At 38.5% G+C, this 17964-nt stretch overlaps 2 protein-coding genes and 1 long non-coding RNA gene across 11 annotated transcripts in view; 2 read left to right on the top strand and 1 right to left on the bottom strand.

Moving 5' to 3' along the window:
* sipa1l1 (signal-induced proliferation-associated 1 like 1) overlaps positions 1-5649 on the top strand; it is a 97012-nt gene extending 91363 nt beyond the window's left edge. For all 5 annotated transcript variants that reach the window (XM_051138932.1, XM_051138931.1, XM_051138930.1 and 2 more), the window contains 3 exons: positions 2525-2636; positions 2730-2808; positions 2934-5649. In XM_051138932.1, the coding sequence (XP_050994889.1) occupies positions 2525-2636; positions 2730-2808; positions 2934-3077 (335 nt within the window). In that variant the 3' untranslated portion in view covers positions 3078-5649. The remainder of the gene's footprint in view (positions 1-2524; positions 2637-2729; positions 2809-2933) is intronic.
* A 761-nt stretch (positions 5650-6410) lies between these two features.
* Positions 6411-11503, bottom strand: LOC127183115 (uncharacterized). The gene is made up of 5 exons (XR_007829999.1): positions 11375-11503; positions 10052-10214; positions 8596-8707; positions 7660-7806; positions 6411-6506 (listed from the first exon to the last, which is right to left on the bottom strand). It is a non-coding gene; the product is annotated as an uncharacterized LOC127183115 (long non-coding RNA).
* rgs6 (regulator of G protein signaling 6) overlaps positions 11333-17964 on the top strand; it is an 86844-nt gene continuing 80212 nt past the window's right edge. For 2 of the 5 annotated variants that reach the window (XM_051138934.1, XM_051138939.1), the window contains exons 1-2: positions 11333-11622; positions 14761-14873. In XM_051138934.1, coding sequence (XP_050994891.1) covers positions 14790-14873 — 84 coding nt within the window. In that variant the 5' untranslated portion in view covers positions 11333-11622; positions 14761-14789. The other 3 variants (XM_051138937.1, XM_051138935.1, XM_051138938.1) reach the window with 3 other exon arrangements.

The following is a 17964-nucleotide window of genomic DNA, read 5'->3' as shown; positions in this document are numbered from 1 at the left end:
GTATTACTCCAAACACACAAAATAATGTTCTTTTCAGCAACATCATTTTACCCTTTAAAATGTTATACATATTTTGGACTATGGGGGGCAATGACGTCAAATGGTTGCACTTGGTGAGCTACTGGTGCTACGTGTTGCTAGTTTTACTGCAACACATCTCAGAAAATAAAATAATGATACGAGGACCACAGCTGCTGAAAGAGCTTACAAGTGGTGATGGATGCAAGCATAGACCTAAACCAAATGCCGTACCATCGTTTTTTGTTTTGTTTTTTTGCCGCAAAGAGTCTAAACACCCTCAGATATCGAGTGAAATCTGCAATGAGAAACTTCGTCCACAGGTTCGTCCACAGGCATCTTCCCTATCTTTTCTCCTCTTCTTATCACTAGGAAAGCAGTGAAGACTTATGGCTCGTTTCCACCGAGCGGTACGGAACAGTTCGGTACACAGTTATGTCAGTTTCCATTGTCAAAAAGTTGTGAATGATACCAAAATAGCGAACCGTACAGTACCACCTTTTTTGTACCCTTCCGTTGGGGTACCTAGCACAGCAAAGGGTACCAAAAGGGTGGAGCTAAATTCACTGCAGAACATTGATTGGTTGACTAGAATAGTCACTTGTGCTTGCTACAAGGGGTAAGGCGTCTTTCACTTGTTCCGCTGTGCTGTTTGTGCTGTTGGGCTAATTTACATCAGAGTGCACAAACACAAAAGTGTATTTTATAATTTTATATGTTCACACAGACAATAGCTGTTTCTCAATGTGCTTTCTTGTCTGTTCTTGTGGACTTGTGAAACATCATTGCCTAAAACCCGCCTAATTTTCAAAATATTAGTTATTGTCATGAAATGTAGTTTTAAGAGTTTTTCAGGCAAGAATGTAGTTGTTTAAAACTCAGATCTTGGTTTATTTGTAAAGATAGTGTCTATTTGAAAATTTGTTATGCCGATTTCGGAGCTCCAAGCAATCACCGGGTGCCCAGTGCTCATGTATCCGCCTAGAGCAGCCTTTTTCTCGGCTTGTCCTTCTGACATTTGCTGCTGTCTGTAGTGATTAAACATGAGATACAATTAGTTTTGGGTATATTAACAGGCAATCGCTGGTCTCATGAATATATATATATTTTTTTGTTCCTGGTCATATTGTTTTGGCTAAGCACAAAGTTATGTTCAACTTTATATATATTTATTTTGAACTTTACTGTAGTACAGCACTGACAGCATACGTTTGACTAAATTGTTTGCTTTTGTCTTTGTTTCCTCATATATAAGCTTCTTATACTTTGTACTTATACTTTTATAATGGCTATTATTGTTCATTAAAACTGACATTTAACAAAAAGAGGCAGAGTTGTGCTTACTGTCGCACTTTATCGTCGATTGCTACTTTCATACACCATGCCCATCAAGTAAGGGTACTGTTGGCAGTGGAAGTGCAAGTTGGATCAGAATGTTTGTTCCCGAATCGTACCGTACCATACTGTACTGTACTGACCCATACCGCTCGGTGGAAACGAGCCATTACATTGCTTCTCTTGTTGCCTTTCGACTGAAAATTACAACCAAAAGATGCACAATGTGGCATCGTATCAGTATTTTATTTTCTGATTTGCTATTCCAAGTTGTGTTGTGATAAACATGGCAACATGTAGCTTAGTAGCTCACAGAGTGCAACCATTTGATGTCATCGAAATAATGGCGCCCCCATAGTCCAAAATATGTATAAAAGGATGTGGATTTTTTAAATAACAAATCTTTCATGGGTTTTCTACTACATATTTCAGTAAGAAACATGATTTACGTCATTTTACTCCATACAAGTATTAATACCCAGGGTCCCCTTTAATGGGCACTTTAATATGCCAGGGTTTGATTGTTAAAGCTACACTATATAAATTACTATTCATAAAATTAGCTTTAGCAAGATAAAAGTGTAGACCGTTTTATTCCAAAAATGTAAAAATGGCCATCACTGTCATTACCACCACAAAATATTATCGAACATCACCCATAAATTAACTTCTGGAGGGAATGGTGCTTGTGGTGCGAATGAGAATTTTTCTGAGACAGTAAAATTAAACATTTAATGAGATTAAAATGAATGTTAAAAGTGTTTAAAGGAGTTTAATAACGGATCACAAAGCCAAAAGTAGCCATAATTAAAGAAACGCCCATTACAGATCAAGAACTTGATGTGTCTTAAACTTCAGTTATTCAGGCTTACAAGGTTAAGGATTTATTCATTTTGTGTCACATCATGATTTGCTGAAACGTAAGGATTAAGAATAATGAGTGAACTCCTGTTACATTAATGGGAATGTCCCCTGAGGACTTGCACTGATGGACAGATGTGAAATTATGTCTTGGAATGTGCGTCTGTGTTAAGCTCGAGGTGCTGCTTTATCATATGCCTAATGCTCCCTTCACAGTTAAATTAATGCTCTGCTTGTCATCACATCATCATCATCATCTTTCTCTCAACACTCTCTCCATCACACTCTTCTTCTTCCATTCCCCTCTCAGTGCAGAGAGGGTTTATGTTTAGTTCTCAAGACCTCAGTCAGAGAGGAGAAACTTCACTCAGTCCTCAGCATCTCGAGCTGCAGCCGGTGCCCCACACCAGACTTTCCCCCAGGTACATCCCAATGTCTAATTCTTATTTTATGTGGTTTATGTTGTAGTTTCCTGTACGTCATCTGTTTTGTCCTTACTCTGGTTCTTCTGTTAGTGAGGGCCCTTCAAGCTACAGTGGGAAGGTTTCACAGCTGGAAGCTTTGGTGAAGATGTTGCAGGAGGACTTGAAGAAAGTGAGGAGAACTTATAAAATATTCCACAACTTCTACAACCCTAGGAACTGTGAAGTTGAAATTTGAACGTAGTCTATTCACCCTCACATTTACCATTCTCTCACCCTGTTTTTCTTGTCCTTCAGGAAAGGGAAGAGAAATTGAAACTGCAGGCACAAATTAAGAGGCTTTGGGAGGACAATCAGAGGCTGCAAGAAGAGTCTCAAAGCTCCGCTGCCAAGCTGAAGAAGTTCACGGAGTGGGTCTTTAACACCATCGATCTGAACTGAGCCATCTGCAGAAGACAGGCAAGATCAATAGACTTCTCGAGGACCAGACAGACGTGGGAGAGACTTTTACTCCCATGTGAGACCGGATTGAGAATTGTCCATTCACAATTCAACATTAATTTGATGTTCACATTAGCATTCCTCTGCGAACTGTCAACACATCTGTGGCGATAATGACCAACTCTGACAAGACTCAAAGTCAGGGGAGGGCAAAAGCACAAATCTTCAGCCCTTTTCTGTGATGACTTCTCCTCTCTAGATCCCCCGGGACATCATTAGAAGTGCCCACAGGAGTAACTAGTAACTGGCTGTGATGCCAGCCACTGCCTTCCAGGCTGTTCCACTCCTGTCCCTCCTGTGCCCTACTTACGACTGACAACCTGACATTTGGCTCCAGTCATTTGGACAGTACTACACCCTTGCCCAATGAAGTCCCCTTGCCTCATAGCCAGAGTAGAAGACTCCTCTGCTACACACCCATATTTCAGCATCCAGTCGTAAAATTTTGCGGCGTCATTGTGGTTTTGGAGTTCGTGCTGTAAAAAGCCTGTCCGCATGTTCTGGCGAAACCAATCTACAAACTTCATGTTCAAAACAAGGACCACCATTTTGCTCACAATGAAGTCGAAACTTGTGTTGTGTTGTGATATTTCATCTCAACATCAATTGAAGCAATAGCAGGGAGTCGAAATCCTTGTCCTAAAGACCGGACTTGCGCAAACATAATGACTTAATGACGATTCCTCTCAAGTACATCTCAAGTCTGTGGTACGAACGCTGATGATCCTACGAGTCTGGAATTTAAGGACAAGTCTTATTTTGGAAACAGTTCAGTTATTTATTCCGTTTATGTTTCGAGTAATCAATTCCGATTCTCTATGCGTGCAGTACAATGGACATCTGTGAATAGTGTTTATTCCGGAAGAGGATGTCACTTAATTTGGACTCTGTTTTTATTTTTGGTATTCTTTTAATTTCAAGTAGAGTTCTGCCTGAGCTGCAGTATCTTTTTTTTTTGTTGTGCGAGTTGTGGTGCCCTAGTCTGCTATTGTGTTGCTTTAGTGCCATCTAGTGGTAATAAGTGATTGTCTCACTTGACTTCAGCTCTGATCTATTCAGTTTGTTTCCACGTTGCCTATACACACCCATAGTGATGGAAACCTTCCATTCAAACAAGAGATAATGCTATAAAAAGCATACACACGGGTATCGGATTCAATATCAGGGACGAGAGGAGGTGCCTTTTTGAGAAAAGGAAAAAATAGCAAGGAGAAGCAGCACATGTGAACTCATAACAGGAGACATGAGTTCTCATGAAAAATGCAATGGGCTGCTCAAAGGAAAGAATGCACTCGCACCGAGTTATTTCTCAGGTGCGCTGTGGCCGAACTAGAGGGATGGCTTAGTTAAAAGCCTGGTTCACTGTCTGGGATCAATAATATTGAACAACCGCCCTGCAATCTCACACCCGGTTATAGCACTTTGCTCTTGTTGTCAGTTCCTCAGCCCCTCGTTTGAACATAGTGGCATTCCCAGAGCAAAACGGTTAGTCTTCAGAGACCAAACATCCTGCCCTACTTATATCACTGACCCAAGTAATGTATATTGTATAGCTCTCCATTTTCTGCTTCGCAGGGCCTGCTAGCTGGTTTCTCAATATAATGAAGACGGAGTCTTTAAGTATTATGAAGAAGACATGCACAATGGATCCGGAGGTAACTTCGATTTGAGTTTATGAACAGTGAGCAGCCATAATCGATTCTGTTCTAGGAATCACTCGAAGTGTCTGAGAAAGTGCCTCCCGATGCCAGCAGAGAACGACATACTAAGAATGCCAAACATTTTGCCTCGGTCATCCCTGTAAACAGGGATGACCTGCACAACATGGAGAACGACATGAGATTATTAGCTTCATTTCCAGGTTTTGCTGCCTCGGTCAGGAGGGTGAAACAAGAGCGTCAAACTCCGCGACCGGATAAAACAAGCCTGCTATTTATTCTCGCATCTCGCATCTCTCCCCTCTGGTTTGGTATTCATTTTTCCAACATTCTCAATCCTTATTTTTAAATGCATAAATGGTTTTGTTCAAGGTAAATATTGATGACTGTGGGAATGTGAATTATTTTTTTTTTTATCATTCTTATCTCTTATCTCTTCTATTTTTGTTCTTAGCTTCCTGAGTTCAGTTTCTTTGCACTGTTTTTGTTTCGTTTTGTATAAATCTATCGCTATTGGTTTATGGACTTGCATAAACATATGGCTCTTGATGTTGTTTCTTGTTCTTACGTATGCAGTCACTTTTGAGAGAGACGAGGCTGGGATTGTTTTCCCTCCCTCGGTCTCTTTTATATCGTGTCATTAGACGTTACTCCATATATTCTCCCATCTAAACTTTAATGAATTGTGTTTTTAATGATGTGCACATTTTAAAAAGGAGCATTATGATTACAAACAAAAAGTACTGTTTACATATACTGTTCATCTTCTTTGTAAAGTGTAGAGGTTTAAAAAGAGACTTTCCAGTGATTACAGTATTAAGGTTTCATAAATAAATAATAATAAAAAAACTTGATTTGAGGTGCTGTAATTATTCATGAACTGGTCAAGACAAATGGCTCGTGCTTGCCGCCTGCTCTATGAGGTGTAATCTGCCGTTGCTTTCTGAGCCAATAAATTAATTTAAATGCCATAGTTGAATGTCATTCCACGTCTCCTAGTGTTTATTATTATTGCTGCAATCTGTGCCCTTGTTTCATCTTTTTGTCTTTTTCTCCATCAATGTTGTGCTTTTGTGGGAGAGGCTGATTTTTGCCACGGTAACGGCGAGGATAATTGCACCTTGCAGTAAGTAATCAGCAAAGCCTGTTGAAGAGCAGGGCTGGATTGCCAAGGGCTCCTCACGTCCTCCTGCTGATCTGCCTCTGATTGTGACGTTAACCCCCCCATGACCGTGGCTGCTGAAGTCACTGTGGCAGTAGCGTCCAGTGAAAATGCTAATATTAACCCAAAATGGAAAAGAACGCAAAGGGCATCTCTTACCTGCAGCAGCCCATTCTGGCTAGAAGTCTGTGCAGCGTTTCCTTCCCGAGCTAGGAGAGCCAAATAACCTTGCTGGATTCTCATGCATGTGGTAGAAGACATTTCCGATATTTTTTCAGCGAGCAAATGTCAATGGTGTTATTATCTGCCTCAGACTATTGGAAATGGACATGTTGAAGACTTGAGTGCTCAGACCCAGACTGAAGTGGAGTGTCCTCTGCTCGGGAACTTGGGTTGAACAATGCAATAGGGAATTTTTGGTGCACTCGATATAAACATGTAGAACAAGTAGTGGGAGCAAAGGGCTTAGAGCTCTTCCCAGGAGTGCTGGCTGTTATAATCGCTGTCAGAATTCTGCGCAGATGTCAGTAGAGCTCTCCACAATTTGCACTGAAAAAGAACCAGGATGGAAATTAGACAAAGAACCAATGATCATTTTGCTCATGATTTTTGTTAGCCTAATACTAGACGCCTCTTTATTGCTTCAAGCACAGTCAGACTTTAACACTTGACTTGTATTCGAAGCTACCTGTTCTAATAATTGGCACTTACGCAACATATGCCCTTTCCTGCAGGTCTCTGGAAAGAAAGAACATAAATGCACTGCAAATGGAACACTCTTGTGACATGTTACCTAATGTACATTACTTTCAAGACAGAAATTTCTCTAGTTCAGTGCAAGAAAGAAGATATTCATCCTGCAGCTGAATGGAAGATCATTTCTTGTCTGTATAAAATGGGAAACGGCTAATTTAGTGAGATGATTGTGTGTGCGCAATGCAATTAGACTAGTGGAGATATGGAAACACCTCTGTGCATTTCTTGCATCTCTCACCAGTCTAAATAATTCATTTAGCCTGGAGAGGGTGGGTTTCTGATACTGACAATTTGTGCTGATGCCGCTATGCGCAGTGTCCATTATGACCGTTTGTGTGTATACACATGCCTCTTTGAGTGAGTGCTTGGCTGAATACATTTGTGATTCAGACATGATGAACAATTACTCCTCCCTAATGGCTTTTGATGGTATTGATTTCGTAGAAGCAAGCATTTGTGCATGTACTAATGCCTGTTTGGAGCATCCGTATTTTGAATCTCAGCATGGGGCAGTGTTATCGTATTAGAGCTTAAAAACAATCCATTTTTCAGCCTCAAAGTATATGCTTGTGTACATAAAGTTGTGCCAAAGACTAAAACAATGCAGGACAGAGAGCCCCAAAAATAGTGTAGGAGCTGTGTTAACACCTAGGGCTCGGGAAGGGGCTGGTTAGGGTATGCGATAAAGGACACTTCCTGGCACTGATAAATAGCCCTTTGCTGGCTGTTCTCTACATAGTAGAGTACTTGCTATTTGGTTGATAACAAAGGCTCTTGTTAGAAATATGCAGAATGTTCTTGAGCAATACTGTCTCTTTTATATATATATATATATATATATATATATATATATATATATATATATATATATATATATATATATATATATATAATAATACTGATGTTCACGTATCCATTGTTTCAGATGTGTGTACAGGCAACTTACGCAGTCAAGTTGCAAGGTGCTCTTTTCTTTCTATAAATCGCTCTTTATTGCATCATCCTTTATCAGAAGTTGAAGAAAATGTAACAAAAAGTCAAGAGCAACTCCCAGAACTCCATCAGGATTCCCTGTGGGTATGTTTCATCTCAGCTGTGCCAGAAGGCCAATTAAGAGCCAGTGGGAAAAAAAAAAAGAGAAAGGGGTGAGAGTATGTGTGCATATGTATGGGATGCTGTAGACAAATGAAGCAGCAGATTGCATGAGTGGACCTGCAGGCTTCCTCACGAGCAGGAGACAAAAGACACACTGTGTTCTCTGTGAGGTCTCTGTGGTCCAGATGTGTGACATTCTGTTGTGGGTGAATTAACTGTGTGTACTTGCAGTGCATTTAATGAACATTTCTTCCCACTTTCTGAATCCATTTTTCATCCATGCAGTGCACTTTTAAAAATACAGGTTTTTTTTATTGGCATCAGTGGTTCTATGAAGAAACTTGAACATCCATGGAACCTTTCAAATGCAGAAAAGGTTCTTTATTGTTGATTGTTAAAATGTTTTTCAATATGGTTCTTTTAGGAAGGTTCTTTGGGGAACCAAAAATGGTTCTTCTATGGCATCACTGCAAAAACACCCTTTTGGAACTGTTATTAAATACCTATTTTGCAGGCTTCTAGTATCTCCCAGATATGTGATGTATTCTTCCTCTTTTGTTTTAAAGGGATCATATTTTGAGGAATCAGACTTCCCTTGATCTTTTCAGATAAAAGAGCTTGATGTACTATAAAAACCCTACCTTTCAGAACTCAAAGCGTTCAAATCTACTTTCTAGTCCCAGTCTAAAAAGCATTTATATAGATTTTTCAACTTGATTAAAGTGACAAAAGAAGCTGTCCCACTTGTCATCTTGAAACAGCTCAGTTGTGGTCAAGCATTTCTCACCTGACAGCTGTTTTTGATGAAAAAATCTTGCCCTCCTCAGTCAGGTCTGTCACACTTACTGATGAAGAATGACAAAATAAACAGCCTCCTTTTTCTTCCCTGATTCCAGGATCTGTAAAAAGCATCATATTCCATTGATGTATTCTGACAGAACAGCATTTTTAGTAAGAAACATGCAGTTGAGGTCAAATGTTTACATAAACCTTGAAGAATCTGCAAAATGTTTAGTATTTTACCAAAATAAGAGGAATCATACAAAATGCATGTTATTGTTTATTTAGTATTGACCTGAATGAGAGATTTCACATAAAAGATGTTTACATATAGTCGAAAAGAGAAAATAATAGTTAAATTTATAAAAATGACCCCGTTCAAAAGTTTACATTCCCTTGATTCTTATTACTGTGTTGATATACAGCTGTGTTGTTTTTTTTGTTTAGTGATAGTTGTTTATGAGTCCCTTGTTTGTCCTGAACAGTTAAACTGCCCACTGTTCTTCAGAAAATCCTTCCGGTTCCACAGATTCTTTGGTTTTCCAGCATTTCTGTGTATTTCAACCCTTTCCAACAATGACTCGATGATTTTGAGATCCATCTTTTCACACTGAGAAGAACTGAGGGACTCATATGCAACTATTACAGAAGGTTCAAGCACTCACTGACACTCCAAATGAAAACACAATGCATCAAGAGCTGGGGGTGTAAACTTTGAATTTGAATATCAGGATAAATTTAACTTATTTTGTCTTCTGGGAAACATGTAAGTATCTTCTGTAGCTTCTGAAGGGTAGTACTAAATTAAAAAATATGATATTTTGGCAAAATTAGAAAAATGTACACATCATTCTGTTCAAAAGTTTTCACCCCTGGATCTTAATGCATTGTGTTTTCTTCTGAAGAATCAGTGAGCATTTAAACCTTCTGCAATAGTTACATGAGTCCCTCAGTTGTCCTCGGTGTGAAAAGATAAATCTCAAAATCATAATCATTGTCTGAAAGGGTTCAAATACACAAAAATGCTAAAAAACAAAAATTGTGGGACCTGAAGGATTTTTCTGAAGAACAGCGGGCAAACAAGAGACTCGTGAACAACTAGACGAATCACTAAACAACAACAACAATTAAAAAAACAGCTGTGAATCATTCAGGTAACACAGTATTAAGAATTAAGTGTATGTAAACTTTTAAACAGGGTCATTTTTTTATAAATTTAACTATTATTTTCTCCTGTGGGCTATATGTAAACATCTTTTAATATCTTATTCAGGTCAGCACTAAATAAAAAATAACATGCATTTTGTATGATCCCTCTTATTTTGGTAAAATAATATTTTGCAGATTACGCTTTTGACCTTAACTGTATAAATAAAATGTAATGTTTCATTTACATAACACTAGACATTTTACTAGTGCCTGTTTTTTTTTTTTTTTTTTTTTTAAGCATAAAATGGACTTACTGTATATTTTCCCTGTCAGTTTTCTTTGCCGTTACGGTAGTGTCTACTAATGCGCATGTTCTTGCGATGACATCCAATCAGCACTGCATGACGGCATTCTCCTGACGCTCCAGCAGATTAGTTAGCTCTCTCCAGGTATTATAATCCTATTATTCCTAAACAACTGGAAACACGTAACAAAGTATGTCAAACCTGGTTGTTTTGGTTATTTCTAAGGCTGTTTATCTATAGACATCCCCTGATTATTTCAATCAGACACTTAACTGTCTGAGCAGCACATTTTTTGTGAAATGTCATGTGTTGCATGCTTTGCAAAGAGGCTGTTATTGAAGGATGGAACAGTTTGGACACAACACTGCATTGAACGTAAACAATGCCACTGAACCGAACGAAACTCGCATATTTTGCTGCTTATCGCTGCTGAAAATGATCAGTTATTGTCATGTTTTGGGCTGTAGTAATCAGTCAGATGAGTAAAACCATTTGGAGTACTATAGACTGCCAAAAGTTATAACAAATCAAGGAGAAAAGTGCAAAAAACTGAGAGGAACAAAATTTGTATTTGTTCTTATTTCCAGTCAAGTTGGGTAAATATTAGGCTAATATCTTAATTAAAACTGCTCGTACATATCTTTACCACCCATTAACTTTAGTTTCTCAAAATATTGCGCCATTTCAAGCTTACTAAGTACTTCTCTATATGGTTTAGCAGCTTCCACACATTTTTTGTTTAATGTTTAGACAGCATAAATTAGCAGAACAACATATTCAGTAGTACATTAACCATGCAAATTAATGCTTTTGTTTACATCCGAGTATGGCCAGTATGGACAGTAACTAACCAAGTGCAAACCCTCTTAGTCTTGTTTTTGATACTAGAAGCTGCTAACATTCATACAGCCGATTTATAATGCAATTATAAGTTAAAAACAAAATGTGTTAATGTATTACAATTCCTTCTGACTGGATCCAGCAGTTTATCATTTTTTCTTAAACCCTAATCCTGATGTCCCACAGTTTTTCTAATTAATTTTAATGCAGCAAGACGTCCTAAAGAGAGAAAAACAGAGATTAGAGATGATTACACCATTGAATGTTTGTAATCACGTGACAGAAATCCAAATTGGTATGCCTGCAAAAGCGTTTCCTCTTAATGAACAAATACATGTTTCAAAATTGCTTGCCAGAAACTACAGAGGGAGACACTCCACCCCCAAACCCCCACCCTCTTTTATCTCCCTCCCTCCCTCCCTCATTCCCTCCCTGCCTCTGACACACACTCTCACACTCAGTTGCACACATGCCAGGATCCTCACACTGTACCTGAGCACTCCACTCCACGCAGCGACCACCCACGCTGGGATCCAGTGCGCGGGAGAGACGGACAGAGTGGAAGGAACCCACTGCCTTTCCACAGCTGCACAGCCCCTTGGAGTCTCTTCTACATCTTCCCAACACCCCATCATCACCATCAGTCTCTTCAAGCCAGTTAGATCATGAACCTGCTGTTTTCTGGTTGCTAAGGAGGGGAAATCGAGCTGCGAGGAGTGGACGAGGCGGTACTTACCAAGGTAACGTTAACGCGCTCTTCCAGTCACAGTTGTTTGCGTGTGACTCTGTGGCCAATGTAAACTTGTACCAATGTTCGCTAGCGCTGAATGATCAATTGTCATGTCCAGCGCTGGATTCAAGTGGCTCCCGAAGTGCTGGTGAGTTTGAAGTGAATCATCCTGTCGCCCCGCGCTCCCTGCTGTGCGCGCACTCGCGTGTGTGCGCGCTGTATTGAGGCTGGCGCGTGTCTTTCAGTGACAGGGTTTTTCTGCCTCCTATATTCGGCATCGCTCTGTGTGGAGTGCTGTGTGAATTGGGACCGGTGTTCCTGTGGGGATTGCGCTCTGAAAGCAGCTGTTTGTCTTTTTTAAATAGCTGCACATGTTTGTAGTGCAATGCGGCGGCGCTGGGAAATCATGCCCACGCGCAAATTAATAACATTTCTACCTTTGGCTTCGCTGGTGTTGATTACAAACAGCTGTTGTAAGCGCCGCTCCTCATGTGGCCAGCGTGGAAGAGCATCACCGATTCAGGGTTACTGAAAATAAGTCCACAAATGGTTCGAGGAGACCGAGAGCATATACTTGAGTATTTTATGTCTTTTCTAGAGCGCTCGTGCAGGTGACAACATGCGGCGAAGTGCAGCCTGTGTTTCTAGATTTCAACATAACCGTTTTTTCCTCCAAGTTTATTTGGGACGGTTTTAGGGATGTTCATAGCGAAGGCTTATGTTGAGTACGAATGTTTTTATTATGTATATATATAGAATAGTGTTAAAACTCAAAAACCTCTCTGTTGTTCCAGGTAAGATGCTACAATTCCTGTAGCGTACAACAGTTTTGATCATGTTACATTAAAAAGCTATACACTATCGCCGTATTATTGTTTTTTGAAAGAAACACACATATGTTGGCTGTGTATGTCAACATACCTTCTCCATTTTGTGAAACTGAAAGCTGATTTATTGTCTTCTCTGCAGACTCCAATTATGAGTGGTCGATAAATGGCTTTATGAGCAACCTATTAGACGTTTGGAAAGCTGAATCCCTCGGCGTTCATAACCTATGACAAGAAGTCAATTTACAGGTTTTAAGGTAATAAGAGGTGGCCTTGAGCAAATTTATTTCCTAGGTATAATTTCGTTTTTCCAACACCAACGTTTTTCTGTCATATTTATGGCAATACAACATTGACTGACAGCTGCTGTCCGTTAGTTTGCGCATGCGTGGAAGATCTCTCCCGGGCTTTCTCCAAACATTAAACTCTAAAACTGAGGGAAATTAAACTGAATGTAGCTTTTCTTTCTAGACATATTTTTTTCTGTATACTGTCTACCTTTCTGTTGCAAATTAACATTTTAATTATGTAATGTAGCTTTTGAAATGTCCAGCAAAAATAAATAAATAAAATACCTGTCATAATTTACTTGATAAAATGCTGCTCCAATTTTTTTATTTGTGACCCTGGACCACAAAACCAGTCATGAGGGTCTTTTTTTTAAATTAATTTATTTATATATTTTTTTGAAGATACATGCAATATTAAACATTATACATGCAGGCTGAATAAATACGATTTCCATTTGATGGTTTGTTAGGATAGGACAATATTTGGCCGAGATACAACTATTTGAAAATCTGGAATCTGAGGGTGCAACAAAATCAAAATACTGTGAATATCACCTATAAAGTTGTGCAAATGAAGTTCTTAGCAATGCATATTACTAATCAAAACTTAAGTTTTGATATATTTAGGTAGAAAATGTACAAAATATCTTAATGAAACATGATCTTTACTTAATATCCTAATGATTTTTGGCATAAAAGAAAAATCGATAATTTTAACTCATACAATGTATTTTTGGCTGTTGCTACAAATATACACATGCTACTTAAGACTGGTTTTGTAGTTCAGGGTCACATTTATTTATTTATTTATTTATTTATTTATTTATTTATTTATTTATTTTTCAGCCATGGATCACATAAAAGGAGATGGGTACAAGAATGGAAATTATCCATCTTATTTTTCAAAACAGAAGTAAGCTGTTTTCTGGTAATGTGTGAGATTTCCAGCTCGCAGATTGCCGCAGTTGGGAAATAACAAAGAAATAGCGAAGTGCAATAAATGGTAAAACCGTTTGCGCTACAAAACACTCATTCATAATTAAGATAATACATTAAAATAATATGGTAAGACACACCGGTTTGCAATGTCAAGCAGCAAAACGAGCTGTTTTCTACAGCTAAAAATAGCTGGACGCAAATGAGACCTGAAGCCAGACACATTAAATTTACGAACCCGCTCTTACGGGAAAAATAAGGTGGATAGTTGTAACCCAAGTTATGCTGTACACTATGAACCATTTACCCAACTATCTAGTGTATGAGGTTTAAAAAGTTATTTTGTCCTCCCCTTTATTAAAAAACATGTATTATCTGGGTATTTAAAGCTGGATCAAAAATCTCTTGTTGAAATTTGCAAAGAGAATATAATACTCTCACTAAATACTGCAAAATTAGATGCACCTTATGAGTGTGAAATTCAATATTCTATAACGGTGGTTAACACGAATCATTATATAAAGCCATGCATTAACCCAATGGCCTGAAATTTATTTCATTGTTTCTTGACCCTTCTCTGCCCATTTATATCTGACACAAACTGCACAAATACTTCATAAGGTGTTGGAGAACGGAAAACTCTTTCTGGGTCTCATATGTATAATCAAAATATTTGAATTGAATGTGTGAAAGTGAACAAGATTTGAGAACTAGGGCAGTCTTCCATGGTTCTCTCTCAAAGCCCCACACTTTGAAAAATCCTACTGCAGGACTTACTTTCCTCGTTTTTAATCTGTTCTTACAAATGTCCAGATGTTTTTTCTCACACTATGATAGTGACTAGGCCTGTTGAAGTTCCAAAAAAAGGATGATAAGCATCATAAATTAGTTCATGATATTATTTGCGTTTTCCAAGTCTTTAATAATATTTTAAGAAACGTTTAGATGTTTTTTGAAAATACTCCCCTGTGCTTTCTTCAATCTCATTCACACTTTCACATAAACAACTGTAGATATTTAATTTATTGCCTGGGTGGCACACTGGAATCTATTCTGTTTGACTGATCTCTTTTTTGTTCTGTCTTTTCCCCACAGAGACCTAAAGAGAGATCAAGAGACCAAGCATGGCCCAGGCCTCTCAGGACCAAGGTGCAGTGGGCGTGGCCGACCCAGATGAGGATTCACCCAACATGATTGCTTACAGGAAGGTACTGCTGCATTGCCTTTACATTTTATATGCTTGGATTTGCAATCTTTAAAGTCTTGTCAGCAAGTTAATGCTTGAAAACGAAAGGAATTTGGTCAGCAAATATATATACAATGAGGGTAGGGCAGACACACAGAGTCATGAATATTGCTCAGTACTGGATTTGAATTTGAATGAGTTTATTTCTCTGTTTGCTGGTGCATTGTCATCCCTTGATATTTATTCAGCTTCTTTGTGTAGAGAATATTTCATTTCTTGCCTGACCCTCATGGCCACTGTGAGTAAAAAGAAGTTGCCTAATCTATGCTTGGAAGTGCATTTCCTATACCATCCGTGGCTCCAGTGCTTAACCTCTGTTCCTACATTTGAAGTTACAAATGTTTCTTAAGTGAAAAAGATGTATATTCGGCATGCCAGTTTTCTGTATTCGATCATATGTGTGTTTAAGATGAATTTTGATCTCTGAGGAGAAAATAGCTGTCATGTAGTGATAAATTTCATAGTGCTAGCAACCCCCAACATCTCGTTTATATCGCAAACCCACACTAGCTTGATAGCAACCAATTTTCTCTTTTCACTTGAGTTTTTTTCTATAGAAACTGTACTTATTTGCTTTGTGCCATCTTTTTGCTTGACCAGTTAGCTATGGGCCACCCACAAGCAAGTCTTTTATGGAAAACCAAGTGAAGCATATTTGATGCCAAATGATTTGCTTCTATCTGAGTGGAGATAATCAGCTCAAGCTGGCACAAAGATATTGAGCCCAACTGCAGTGAGATTGGAGTCAATTGCCAAATTGCTAGAGAAACATTGTGGTAGAGAGTCCACATTTGGACTAAGCCAATAAGATGCGAACTGTTATTATACTAATCACTCTTTGGGGACCCTTTGGTTAGAATCTTAATAAAATGTTAATTGTGAAGAATCCATGCCACGAAGATTTAGCCTACACCTCATTCAAGTACATTCATTTTCAAATTAAAATATCTATAGATTCTGTGAAACAAAGCAGAAATGCGTAAGGCATTTAGACTTGTTTTCAGAGAATGCATCTTCAGTATGAATGTATTTTTGTCTTATTACACTTGTTTTAAGGATAAACAAGTTAAAAACAAGTGAAAACATCTGCCACTGCAGTAAGAAAGCATGCGCTTAACTTCAAGATGCAATATTATTAAAAAGTGTCAACAGCTATTTTCAGGCTGTACAGTGCTTTAATGTACATCAGTGGGCCTTAGTACTTCCTGTCAGAACTTATGGGCCTCTTAAGATGTGGGTGTGTTTGACACAAAAGAAAAATGTCTAGTTTTGAACAATGAAGGCTTTTGGTGAGATCCTCAAAAAGACATATTGTACAGTACGTTCCCAATCTTTGTACCTTTGTAAGAGACAGCTATTAACCAAAGAATATTTTGACATAAAGGAACATCTCTTGCACTGAGAGAGGATATAATGAGAAAGTCTGTTGATTACAGCTGTCAGTCATTTTTGGATCATGTGGAACTTATAGGATGGAGAACACTGACCTGATATGATTTCATTGGCTCTTTGATTGATAGCTTGCTGTTTCTCTAGTAGCTTACTACCTCACAGGGATATGAGATGGGCACCAGATGGCTCACAATATGCTCTAGGCACATGGAAGAAATGCCCAGTGTCCCTAGGGCATGAGCATGAGTTCACAGCGAGTGCCATTCTTCTCTGTAGAAACAGACAAATACCCAGTCAAGAGTGATGGCATGGAGGTCTCTCCTGGAAAACTGTCTTTCTCTCTCTCTTTTGCGTGCTGCGACTTACACTGTGGTTCCATGAACACTCTTAAAAAAAAAAAAAAAAAAAAAAAAAAAAAAAAAAGGTGCTTCACGATGCCATAGAAGAGACTTTTTTGTCTAAATGGTTCCATAAAGAATCTTTCTGTTTCACAAAAGGTTCTTTGTGGCGAAGGAAGGTTCTTCAGATTATAAAAAGGTAAGGAAGAAATGGTTCTTTAGAGAACCTTTGACTGAATGGTTCTTTGTGGAACCAAAAATGGTTCTTCTATGGCTTCGCTGTGAAGAACCTTTCAAAGTACCTACTTTTAAGAGTGAAGAGCTTTTATCATCTCTGGAAGCTTTTTATTTCAGAAAAGATGCTTTAGATTATTAAAATGTTCTTTAAAAATGGTTCTTTTAAAGAGATGGTTCACCCAAAAATGAAAATTACCCCATGATTTACTCACCGTAGAGCAATTCTAGGTGTATATGACTGACTTCTTTCAGTCGAATACAATCGGAGTTGCGTTAAAAACCTTCATGCAGACTTTAGTTCCTACCCTGATCAAACACACCTGTCTGTAATTATCAAGTGCTCCTACAGATCCTAATTAGTTGGTTCAGGTGTGTTTGATCAGGGTTGGAGCTGAACTCTGCAGGAAGGTAGATCTCCAGGAACAGGGTTGAGCACCCCTGATGAAAGACGTAGACGTAGCGTATGCTCCAGTGAGAATATGCTAGTCTTGCAAAAACCAAGTTTTGTTTAATCAAAGGAAAAGGTCTCCTCTTGGTTTATATCAAGACTATGTCATCCACTGGAACGCCACTCTCTCATGCACGCTTCTACGACAGTTAGCGGAAGCTAGAGATTATGGTTTCTAAAGTTTTAAAAATCAATATTTTTCTCACACAAATGCATCAAATTACTTCAGAAGGCCTTTATTAACATCCTGATACCATTTGGAGCAATTTTTATGATGGATGGATGCACAACAGCCATTCACTGTCATTATAAAGGCCCGTTCACACCAAGAACAATAACGATAACTATAAAGATAAAATCATTTCAAATGTAAAAGAATAGCAGAGTTCACACGACTATAGCGGTAACGATACAGGTGAACAATATCATTGGGATCACTTTCAGAAAAAATTTTTTACAGCTGGAGAACGATAAAACACTGACAGCTAATCAGACTTCATTCAAATTTAAAGGACTTGCGCATTTGAAATAGCAGGTGACATTGTAGAGAAGCAAACAGTCATTGCACAGCAAACAGAGAAACATAAAACATAAAATTACCTCTGCACTAGTTTGGAGAACATTGTCTTGCCTCCTTT

Source organism: Labeo rohita, chromosome 20 (assembly GCF_022985175.1).
Source record: "Labeo rohita strain BAU-BD-2019 chromosome 20, IGBB_LRoh.1.0, whole genome shotgun sequence".
Classification (NCBI taxonomy): Eukaryota; Metazoa; Chordata; class Actinopteri; order Cypriniformes; family Cyprinidae; genus Labeo; species Labeo rohita.
This window is presented reverse-complemented; position numbering and strand designations above follow the sequence as displayed.